Raw genomic sequence first — 13,228 nt, forward strand, 5'->3', positions numbered from 1 at the left:
CAATGAACTGATCCAATCGTTATGTCTGGTCTCTTGTGGATCCATTTGGTGTTGAAACTGAGAACAGTAAACAGAAAGTATAAATATTAAATTCTGTATTTAAAAATGCATTTATGGGTGAGAATGCAGCTATACCAATGTTTGACAGCCACAAAGATTCACTAACAAAAGAAACTAATACTAACATCCTTACTGAAGAACAAGACTACTTAAAGTAAAGAATACACCACACCCTGATGGAATTCCCAATAGATTTTACATTGAATACACTGCTGAATTAGCCTCTTCCATGAAAAAAATCTATCTCAAAAAAGTCTACTAACAAAGTTTGAAGAACCAGCTCTAAATGATGATTCTAGGAACATACTACAATGCCCTATATATAGCTCACATAGGAATTTTGAGGACAAGATCAGGATAATTACAGCACACACGGAGGCATTCAAACACTCATTCTTCCCGTGCTCCATACATGAATGGAATGAGAAGAAGCCCTAATAACTGGTACAATGGGACATACCTTCTGCCATCACTTCACAGTGGTTTGCAATGTAGATAAAATTCATTCCATGTTAGTACATAATTATATTATTATTTCTTAGTGGTCTAAAACAAAAAAAGGTTGTAAGTGAATTTTTTGTTTGTCATCAGTTTATTACACATATCATCAGTAGTGACCCACTTTGATTTACAGCCAACTCATTGCTGCCTCAGTATGGAAAATCAACTGCACATTATTGCATATAAGATGCATGGTGATATTTGTGTTATTGTTGGTCCAAGGCATAATTCTATGCCTAAGGTTTTGTCTTCCACTGCAGGAAATATCAGCAGAGGCTGTAACGACTCGGAAAGATGCAGAGCTTGTCTGAGTCTGTAACCTCTTTCTGAATCATTAAGGCCTCTGATGAAGTCTCCAGCAGTAGAAGATGAATTATTAGGTAGAGAATTATGCCTTGGACCATGTCCTTATACCCATAAATCAAATATCAGTAATAATACAAAAAAGCACTCAAATCTGGAGGTGAACTTGTGACCCTCACCATATAAAGTTTTGCCATTGTCCATTTAGCTATAAAGACCAACTGTAAATGTTTTCACATTCAGTTACTATGCAGTGCACCTTTTGACAATGGGAGCATACTCCACGTGCAGGAAAGTTTTTGTCTCTTTTTAGCACAGGTATACAACAGGCTCTTCCAGCTCAAGAGCCCATGGGCAGGTAGGCATATATGGATAGAGGTGGGCAGGCTGTGGGCAAATAGCTCAAACACAAGGAATGAACATTTTATATGATGCAATGTCACATGTTGAGTTGAATAAGCACATATGATTGCAAGACCGCACATATAACAGACAAAAAAAATCAACATAATTAAACAATATTAGCATTTTATTATATTTATGAAACATGACATTTCTATTTATTCACCAGTGATGAAATATTTGGCATACAGACACACCCCACATTGTTGCTCTTCAGTGTTGGACTGTGAAATTACTACATTCCTCCAGTCTCTTTTTTTTCTGTGACATAAAAAAAGATTGTTCACAACAAAATGTGACCTAGACAAAGACATGACATCGACCACATTTCTATGTAGCCTGGGAAGCCCTTCTAATGAAGCCATGTTACTATCATAATAAATTTGTGCTGCTATAATATTTGTCCTTGAATGGAACGCAATGTTAGAATCTCTATACTTTTAACTATAACCTACACAAAATTTGTAAAATGACATCATCCAGTGTTTTGATAGTCTTTTTCAGAAATAAGAACATCATATGTTGATACATAGTTAATCTGTAAGATGATACCACTGATCAAAACAGAATGAAAGCGAATGAGATTTCATGTTTCCAGTACAAAAGTGAGAATTGTTACATTCAAGCAGTGTATCAATCACTATGCACTTTCCAAAAATCAACGGTTAAGCTATTTGCTGGTGTCTCATATGTCAAAGAGATGGTAACTATGTTTGTGTAAACACTTATTCAAAATGCAGATCAATGCTCAGATAATTCAAACAGCTAGGACTGTTTCCTCCTTCACAGTGTGGGAAATGAGTTCTGTTTAGTCACTGTTCAGCTAAATGCTGAAGTTTGTGACATTCTCTATGTTCACAAAACATTAAACTTTTCACAGGCTTTACACTCTCATTAGCAAAACATTAATCTCAGTTGGATATACTCATACCATGACCTAGTTTTCATATAAATTCACAGCTTATCACCAGTGAAAGTAACTGGTAAACCACCACCTAAGGCAACCTGTTGTCTGTAAGTCTCTCAGTATGATTACTAGGGTAGCAATACCAATGGCATAAACTCTAAAAGGCATAAGACACAGCCACATTTCTTTTGGCAAAATTGATGTAGTACTATGTAGATAACATGATTAAATAAATATATATTTTTAACATCCTGAATTGGGTACCAGGCAAACCATATGGTCCATCAGACTAAAACTATTCCAGCATTTGATTATACAAAGTAAAATTTAAGATTTTACTCACAGGTTTAAGGAAGCTACGGCCACAGTCAAAACAGTGGAATTGAGGCAGCTCATGTGATGCTATATGTTGTTCCAATTCTACCAATGATGACAGTTCCCGAGGACATATGGGGCATTTCTCAGACCATTTTTTACATTGGTGGCAACCTGAAAGAACAATGACTCTCTTTACGCATCTGAATGTTTCCGAGCATGAAATAAACATAATATCATCAACCATAAGACGTTTGCTAAAATTTTTATTTCATTCATAACCATCAGTGGTTAAACATATTTGCACTGTGTATTTATTATTTTAAATAATTAGCATTTGTATACATTGTCAGCAAGGTGCAGAACTTACATTTATCCTTATCACTGCGGAAAGCTTGTTTACAGGTTTGACAAATATAAGGATGGGTGTGCTGAAAAATATGCAACCGAAAGAGAACGACATCAGAAAATTTTTCCTTGCAATCTGGGCACTCAGCTTCTTTCCCACTTTGTAGGATATTGTCCTGAAAAATGGAGACAAAACAAATTTCTAAATTTGGCGTTCACATAATCCCATTAATATGGAAAATAATACAACCCATTGAAAAAGTGAGTAAAACAAGAGTACACATGAATTAAAACTTTTATCTGCATTAGCCAATGAGAGAAATCATCGAGTTTCATGTATACACCTTCATTCTGACATAAAATATGATATAAGAAATGCCTTTCATTTTCTGAATAAAGAATGTATATTTGAGAGCTGCTGTGTCTAAATGGAAGAGTAGCTTATCTTTACAAAGTATCAGAGAAAGTGACAACTGAATATCTCCGATTCAAATTTCAGTGCCAGCTCAAAAATCTCAATAAAGAAAAGAGGAAAAAGATCTTAATAACTGCTGACTACAATATAACGATCACAGCTGAAAGCAATAATATGTCCAAATTCATCGACAACATAAAAAAAAAACCATGGCTTCAAAGTAAACTTCACTCAAGCCACTAGAGTAAACACACAGTCAGCAACTTTTATTGATAACATTTTAACTAATCATGTGTTTGAAGATGCCTATAAACTTTGTTCACATCTAGGTATCTGTGATCACCCTAAATTATTCATTAAACTACCAAAAATTAACAGACAAATTTCACATATCAAAAGCCATATGAAAAGGAACTTCAATGAAAAAAATTCAGCTATATTTAGTAATAAGTTAAGAAAGGATTTCAAGTAGCAGTAAGTCTGAACTTTTTAAGTAGATATTTTGAAATGTTCAATGAAACCTTTCAGATTAGAATCATATGTAACAAAATGACTAGCAGACTTAAAATGGGTAACTCAAGGTATAAAAATGTCTAGTGCCAAAAAAAGGTAATTCCACAATGAACCAAAATATAACAAAAATATGCATTTTGCTGAGCACATTATAATGCTACATTTTAAAAAGTTATAATGGCAACTAAAACAATGGCAAACAATGACTTCATTTTACAACATAAAAGTAAGACAAAGGCAGTGTAGTCAGCTGTCAAATCAGAATGAGTTGTTAAGAGTTAAGTCTTGAAATATTTAGGATTAAACTAGATGATAGTGATTGTATTTGTCAGTGTAATGAGATGGATGAACATTCTAGAACACATAAAACACTAGATACTGATTAAAAAATAAATATACAGTATTTATTTACAATACATACATTATTATGCATACATAAAGCTGTATCCTTCAGTCTCTCTAGGCAGTCTCGCTCTATTCCACTCATACTGGATTTCAAATAGTTGCTAGTAGTCAAAGAAGCAATAGCATTGTTCTAAGTTCATAAGGTCATGTCTTCTGTAATCTCAGCAAAATCTGAGAGTAGTCTGAGGATGATCTGTGGTGAGCTTAGTGTGAAGGCTAGAAAGATGTGTGGTCCAGTCGCAATGGCAGGCAGTGAGATGATGCACATTTGTCATCTTCTGGTGCAGTGTGTAGCGCCACATTGCAGTGTGTGGTAAGCTCTGTACCGCAGCAGCTTGCAGCAGCCAGTTTAAATGTCACTTCTGTGGAGCTGTAAGCAGCATCCAACATGCTGAGAGCAGACAAAAAAGACCGTGTTGATATCACAACAGCCTTACTGTTAATCCAGCTCAAATATCAGAGCATTTAAATGAATTCTCCATAAACATAGTGATGGCAGATGTTATAGCAGAGTATCAGAGTAAAGTAAATCCCTTTGGACTTCATCAAGTGCCAGAGTATCTCACAGATTTTAAGAAAATTACAATAAAGGAAATAGAAAATGTTACAAGACCACTAAAAAATAAAAACTCTGTTGGTTGGGATAGGATACCCAGTAGAGGGAATAAAGCATTATATGCATAGCAGCACTTCCACTAACAGAAACAATCAACCAATCTTTTGTAAAGAGGTGGTTTCCTGGTGAGTTGAAGTATGTAGAACTCAGACTCCTGTTCAAGAAAGAGTTGAAGAAAGACATGGGAAACTATCATCTTATTTCTAATTTTCTAATCCTCTTAAAAGTGCTAGAGAAAGTATCCGGAATCTAAGTTCAAATTTTTATTGCAAAAAATGATATTATTCTAAGTAACCAATCTGGATTCCAACATAGAAAAAACACTCTGGATGCAGTGAACAACTGCACTGAAAAAATAAATAAAACTTTAGATCAGAAGAGTAATATTGGAAGTACTGTTTGTGATCTAACAAAAGCTTTTGACTTAGTAAAACATGCCTTGCTTATCTATGCTTATCTACAAATTAGATAAATATCAGATCAATAGCAATGCTCAGCAGTAGCTTAAGTCATACCTGCATGACAGAAAACAGAGGGTAACTGTCTCACTGCAAATGCTGTGAATTATTATTCTAAATGGAGTACAGTATCACAAGGTATGCCTCAGGGCTCCATTCTATGGTCAAAGTTTTACCTATTCTACAAGGGGTGTTCAGAAATGGTTTACAATTGCACTGTTTTGCAAATACCGCTCAAACTATGGGCGCATCTTCTCATACAACGATGAATTGATTCTAGTACACCACACAGATGCTAGATGGCAGTTGTGAACACTGTGCATAGTGAAAGGATAGCACTTGTTTGTTGTTACATAGAGTAAACTAACGATATTCATAAATGTTTAACTGTGGTGTGTGATCAATGGTTGTCCATCAACATCGTGCCCTCGCGGGCTATGTCAACAGCAGGGTGTATTGTGACACCATTACACAATTTTCATGTACAATTCAGCAGAGGTAACAGGAAATGTGATCAAAAGGAGTGATCCTCCAGCATGACAATGTGCAGCCCCACCCCACCAAGCAACAACAATGAAGTTGACATCACTGGGGTTCAATTTTGTGCCACACCCACCATACTCACCATATCTCACTCCATTTGATTATGCCTTATTTGATAACATGAATGATGTGCTGTGAGGTAGGAGCTTCAGCAACAATCAAGAATTGCAGGCACCTTCCTCGAGTGGATGTGTCATACTCACGAGCAATTGTTCCATGGCGCAATACCAATGTCGTCAGGGAGGTGGCAATGGTGTAGTGAAGTTAGTACATTGACTGATGTTCATTACCACTATGCCATTCGGTGACACCACAGTGGTGTTGTGTGCAAAATAGCGGTCAACTGTTGGTGACACTACAGCTTTTCCATCTGCAGGTCTTGTACAAATTTATTCGCTTGGCACCGGCAACACTAATTTGGATTACTTAGCTTATCACCGGCCATTCTTGACATTATCAGGAGATTATAAATTGTTAAGTTTTACTAATCTCATAATTAGTTCTCATAAGTTCTCAACCCTGTTCCACTACTTTCATGAAACTTTGAAGATATACATATGTATTTATTTATTTGTATTGTCTTTGGTACTTAGTATTTCTCTTTCATATGATATGCAGCAAAACAGTCTCTAAAATGTAACGCAATTCCACAAGACTTGCACATTAAGTTTGTTGTTCTTGTTTTTTGTTTTTGTAACATACATGGCACTTTCTTCATTTTTGTTTATCCATTTCAGAAATAAGCATTAGTTGCTGTTGCTTTATGTGACTGGAAAGACTGTCAACTGGCTCATGATGAGACGTACGCTCCAAGTTTTGTTCAGAAGCAGGTACATGGTCTTTTATCCACGAATCAGACACTTTCAACAAAAAAATCATGAAATCAGAGACTCTTGTTTTCTGTATTGAAATATTAACATGTGCGGAATGCATTAAATAATGTGCAGTTAAAGAGCTACAGGCAAACTTTAATTTGACCATTTTATAGTTTTTCTGTATATGGGGAAGTAACAAAAATATTGGTCTGCCTGATCCACTCCTTCCATGTATTTGTTGTAGTCTAATACACTGTCAAGTTATTGTGTAATTGGTTTTTCTACATTTTCTTCTGTCAGTCAAAGTGGCATTATGTATTGTATAAATCATTCGTATCATTTTAGTTTTCGAAGCTCTCCATATCTCTGCGAGTACTTCACCTTTCTACTGATGACAAGCTTCAAACACAAACACTTTTGCGCACTTTAATTTTTCCAGAAATGCTCTATTTTATCATATCATTCCACAAACTCGAATTTTTTTTATTATTTTTTTTTCAATTAACTTCTCTGCAAGTTCTACACTGTTATAATAATTATCCATGTAGAGGTGATGCCAGTTTCTATAAGAAGGTGTCAACAGTTCCATCACTGTTTTTGCTAAAGGCTGTCCAGCACCAGAATATATCTTGAATGAGGAAATGTATCCCATACTCGAATCATGCAACGTCTGAACGAGTATGTTATATTTCATAATTTTTGACAGATTGTAAACTTTAAAATTTGATCCTCCATGCCATGGTATCACTCCTTCATCAATTGAGATGTTTTGACTTAGATCAAAAGTTTCTTTAAACTTTCTGGAAAAATAATCAGTTACATTTTGCGAAATATCGGGTGTCTCTCAATGGATTCGTTAACCAATAATCGTCGATCTTTGCTTTTTTTCACAGTTCCCATAAGGGTTGCAAGCCCAAACCATTTTCTAAGTTCGGGTCCCATAACATCAACAAATTTGTCATTTTATTTTATCCAGTTTGCTTCTATTGCACTTTTCACTGTAGTACTTGTTGGTTTCATTGCTAATATATTCAAATAGATCGTTCCCAATATATAATTCTACAATATCCTCTACACTCTGTGTATCTTTGGGAAATGTGTTTGGACCCAGAAGTCCTTCAAATTTATTATTGGTCCTCCGTATATCAAAGTCTGACCACTGTGCACTGTCTTCTTCGCCTGATTCATCTGAATCAGTTGGCAACTGTAGTGTTTGCTGAATTCTTCTTGGAGGTATTTCACTATCTTCTGATGATTTTGCTTCACTTTCACTATTTTGATATCCAATGTCTTCTTCCCAATCAGCCAAGTCGTCTGGAACGTCAGACAAGACGTCCACACATTCATCGTAGATAATCGTATTGTCTCTCTTGTCTGCCATGATGAAAGGGCCCAAGTACTTCATAAAACAAAACAAAAACTTGTTGGCGTGTGTAACTCATTGTTATCCAAACAAAACACCTACAGAATGCAAAAGATACTAATGTTCTGTCGCCGGCCACTGCGCGATACTATGCTCACAATACCAATATGGTGTCGCCGGCCACTGAGCGATACTATGCACACCACACCACTGTGGTGTCACTGACCGTTGACCGCAGTTTCGCACATGACACCACTGTGGTGTCGCTGGATGGCATAGATTTGATAAATCTGGTACAAAAAACTACTACTGTAAAACTTTTCCAAATAGCCCTCATACATAACTGACTAACTCGTACATATAAATTTCTCAGCAATTCTGTTTGCAGCTAATAATTCTGTTCTACTAAAAGCTGATAATACAGAAAAAAATTCCAAACCATTAACTGTTTCCAGTTAAATGGGTTAAAGCAGAACACTACAGAAACCCATTTGGTACATTTCAACAGCACAACAATCAGTTCATGGAAAAAGTTTATGTAATCAAATTCCTATGATTACATGTGGACAAGAACTTAAGCTGGAAAATGCATGTTGACTTCCAATAAAGTAAATACTAACTTAGCCTACTAATGTGAGTACATAAAAAAAACAGCATATCATGGTTATTTTGAATTTTTCATTAAGTATGGTATTACTTTCTACAGACGTTCAAGTAGTGTATCTTGGATACTAAAGCTTCAGAAGGAAACTGTCAGATACATGTATCCTGCACAGGAAAAAGAATCTTTACATCCATTATTTTGGAAACTATAAATCCTAACTCTTCCCTCCCTACACATTTCTGAAATTACAATCTCCTTACACATCAGACAAAAATTATTTGAGGAGAATCAGTTTAGTCACACTTAAAAACACAAGAAACAAAGAGAATTTTATGCTTCCCACACAGCAACTGAAATTTGACACAGTCTCCACAGTATATGGGATGAAAATACACAATATATTAATTGGCAAAAACATACTTAAAATCTAAACATAAGGCAGCCAAAGATTTTGTGGGAGAAATCTTATTACTCAATAGAAAAATTCATGGAGAATAAACTGATAATTTGAGTTAGCTATAACATAGTATTAAATTTTTTTCGATGTGTCTCCTGTAACCGAATTGGATAAAAAAGCTATAATTTTAATTATAACTGTTATTTACAGTTTTATTAATTAATCACAATGATTATGATAGATCTGAAAACTGCCATAATAAAATAGGAAATTCTTCTCTTGTTTAATGCTGAAAGAAAGGTAAAAAAATGAATAAAACAAAGAAACAAATATTACGCCAATAAAAATAAACAAAACAGTGGTTACAGATGGCAGAGAAATAGCTAACATACACAATGGTAACTATATAAATGTAGTTAAAGAACTTGAACTAGAAAGAAATATTCTAAAAAAGAAGTTTACTAAGAAATTTAGAAAAATTAAGCAGGACCATGTTCTTGAAGCCAATCATAGAAGATGAACTGAGGAAAATTGTGCAGGAGCTGAAGTCCAAGAAATCAGCTATAGGTGACGAAATATCAAATCACATAATACAGGTAGTAAGTGAACCAATAATCACACAGGTCCTACACATAACAAAAACTTCTTTCAGAGAAGGAATTTTTCCAGAAAAACGGAAGATATGCTGGGTAGTGTCAGTGTACAAAACAGGGACAAGGATGACCCCAACAACTACAGGCCAATTTCAGTGTACCACGTTTTTCAAAAATCCTGGGAATGCTTATGTATACAAGATCCGTCAATTATCTGGAGAAACATAATATTTTTGTACCATCATAGTGTGATTCCAGAAACAGTAAATCTACAGAATCAGCAATTGGCAGTCCGACAGGGTACACTGTACAGTGCTTAGACGAAAAAAAAGTTGTATCTACAACTGTTTCTGGGTCTCTCCAAAGGACTCAAACACTACTGACCACGAAATACTGATACAGAGATTGGAAACCTATAATATTGGAGGGCATGAGGGGACTGGATACAATCGTACTTATGAAACGAGAAACAGCATGTATTGATATGGGACACCTATCAGTCAGAAACCAACTGCTATTTCATCTTGCGACGAAGAAAGATGGGATATTTTTACTTCCCCTCTTGTTTTGTCATCAGCCTTCTTAAAATTCATTGTTTCAATTTTGAATTAAGTACCATGAAAATAGGTGAATATAATGTGCATTTTCATAGAACAGAAAGGTTGGCCCTCAGTTTTGAAGAACATAACACCAGATCTAATTTTGTGCTTAGTTTTATGCTTAGTTTTATGTACATAATTGATTTTCCAATTTATTTCGACTATTCCTAGTTAATACTTTTGTTATAGGGGGTGAAACCAGTAATGGTTTCATAACTTAAATTCTGTTGTTGACATATAAACAAATATAAATTCTGTACTAGTTATAAACATTTGGAGGAACAACTAATAGTATTCTTAAAATATTTATTTAGCTCCATTCAAAAATATGTCCAAAGTAATTAACAGTTTTCTCAAAAGTATTGTTTGCATAACAATATTTGTTAATTTCATAATTTAAACAAATAATTCAGACTAACTCTTGCAGTAGAGGAAACTGTCAAAAAGAACCAATTTTTCAGTGTACTCAGCTTAATCGGATGAGTTGAGTTTTAATTGAGATTTATGTAAATTTAACTTTGAACAATGTGTAACTTCAGTATCTATTATTGTGAGGATATATAAGGGTCCCATTTTTGGTCACGAGACAGTCAGTCCACGGCCGAGTTTCAGACAAAAAACCTGTGTTGGTTAGAACAACAACAATGCTTCAAATTAACTGTCAAATAAGTGTTAAACAATTAGGCCATGTGTAAAAACAATGACAGTGTCTGCTCCATACATACCTTTCTACTCTTCAAGAACTGTGAACTTTGTGGTTAGGTTTTACTGCTTGTATATGTTCAACAGGGAACTATTGTAGCAGTATGTGGAGGTTTGCCAGCAAACTATTAATGAGGCTTATCGAAAATTAAACAACAATGCAGTGGCCATATAACTGTGCATTATTAGGGGGTTGTGAACAGTGAAATTAAAGTACTGTCAAACGCAACTGTGCACCTGTCGACTACATTATTTACAGTAGTCAGTGTTGGAAACCACAACCCATTTTTCAGCCAGTGTAGCAACGCAGTACGTTGACACCAAGGACACCAAAGGAAATAAACAAAGTAGGCAGAACCGCAACAACTTCTTCATTAATGATATAGGTCTCGAAGAGAAAGAAAAGAAAAGATTGTATGCAGGTGACATGACAATACTGAACAGTGACCAAAATGTTGGAACAGCTCAAGAGAAGAGCATTCATTTCTGCAAATGTCACAGCTCAATAGCTCACAGGGACTAGTTACAAAAAAAAATAAACTATATATACAGTTTTCAGAAACAAAGAGAAGGCTGTGCAAATGGGAAAAAAGGCAATCAGGATCATTTGAAGAAGAAAGACTTCTGAAACTAAAATATTGTAGTGTCTATGCCATTAAGAAGACTGATGCAATGTTACTTCGGACTGCATGTTCTGAAGGAACATTGCATTGTTCTTCTTAACAACACAGGCACTGCAGTGTCGTATTCATCCGCCAATACCAGGCAGTCACTTTCAATTAAAATGTCCTCTCTCATTTGGAAATTGCATAACGTGTGTCCGAGTACAGGCTGTGATGCAGGAGAGATGACATAGAGAAATTTGTATCAGGCCATGAGTTGTCCACAGGTAGCCAAAGTAGTTGAAGTGGCCCTCCATATAAAGCATGAAATCCAAGTTTGAATCCTAGTTTGGCACAAATTTTCATTGTCGTCATTCCAAACACTTGTGTACACACCCACAACACATGGAGGAAGAATGATGTACGAAGCATTCCCCAGCTACAGACAATTCTTGAAAAAGGGCCTCAGTACTCAGGTATGAAATTACTAGGAAGCCTGCCTAAAAACCTACATATAGTGTGCATCACAGTAACTTTCCAAAGATACTCAAGAACCATCTGATGGGAGAGGAATTTCAGTGTTGAAGAGAACTTTTTTATTTTGTTTATTTACTTGCAAAATGCTCCATTACAATACTTGTAATACTACATGTATGTACTGCATATGTGTGTGTGTGTGTGTGTGTGTGTGTGTGTGTGTGTGGAGCATAATGTAGTATTTGTGTTGTATGATGATGATGATGATGATGATGATGATGAAAGATTGCAGAGAGTGAAACTTGCTGCCAGCACATAGCCTACTTCTCCCGAATAGCACGAAGGGGGCCGCAGTCTTAATGCCTCATCTGAAAGATGGTTCACCATCAATAGTGTTAGCTATTTACACCAGGACATTGGCACACAGTCTGGTGATTTGAAACTTTACACCACTACTGCTCCTCTCATCGCCAGCCAAATACCGGCATCAAAAATTTTTACCACCAGCAGGATTTAAACCAGCTTAGCCCCGTGTAGAGGACAACCACACAAGAATGCATTAGTGACCTCGGCCATAAAGACAGGTGAAGAGTTTTTGCTACATTAAATTTGTATATATTGTTATTTATAATCAATAACGTTAGAATGTAAGAAAAATGGTTAGGAAGTACATGATAAAGAATATTTTTTGTTTTCAATGTGTCCTGCATGCATGTCTCTTTGCTGTATTCTATGCAGTCATATAGGGTCAAATAAAACACCCCAATTTAATTCAACATATATTCAATAAGTCAAAATTTGTTTTAAATTTCTCAGAGCCCAGAAGTTGGGCACCCCGGTTTGGTAAAGGTTGTCGAAGACTTCTCTGTGTCTGGGCTCTTGGTGAAGAAGATATCTTTCACTTCTTGCAACAACTTAACTCCTCTTCCTAGCACAAGTTACCAGGTCCATTTCCAAATCCAAAACCACCTTCCTTAATACTGACCTTGAAAGGATACAAAATTTTATGCTATTTTATTGGTAACAATTTCAGAAAAAAAGCATTTGATTAATAGGAAAATCCCATATCAGCTTGCATATAAATTAAAAGTGTATATAGTTGTTCATTTAGGTAAAGTTGAATAGAAAGGTCATTTAGAGGGTTAGAACTATGTTTATTATGTATGAAGATTTATTACGGAGCACATCCTGTTGTGGCTATTCAGTTTACTTGTCCAAGTTATTCCTTATGTGCTCCATGCAATGACAAAAGCTGTAATACTGTGCTTGCCATCATAGTAAGTACAACAA

General features: G+C 35.5%; 1 protein-coding gene across 2 annotated transcripts in view; it reads right to left on the bottom strand.

The window, feature by feature from the left end:
• LOC126235987 (uncharacterized) overlaps positions 1-13,228 on the bottom strand; it is a 264,030-nt gene that overhangs the window by 74,663 nt on the left and 176,139 nt on the right. For both annotated transcript variants that reach the window (XM_049944978.1, XM_049944977.1), the window contains exons 13-14: positions 2,859-3,012; positions 2,517-2,662 (exon numbers count right to left, since the gene is read on the bottom strand). In XM_049944978.1, the coding sequence (XP_049800935.1) occupies positions 2,517-2,662; positions 2,859-3,012 (300 nt within the window). The remainder of the gene's footprint in view (positions 1-2,516; positions 2,663-2,858; positions 3,013-13,228) is intronic.

This window comes from Schistocerca nitens, chromosome 2 (assembly GCF_023898315.1).
Source record: "Schistocerca nitens isolate TAMUIC-IGC-003100 chromosome 2, iqSchNite1.1, whole genome shotgun sequence".
Taxonomy (NCBI): domain Eukaryota; kingdom Metazoa; phylum Arthropoda; class Insecta; order Orthoptera; family Acrididae; genus Schistocerca; species Schistocerca nitens.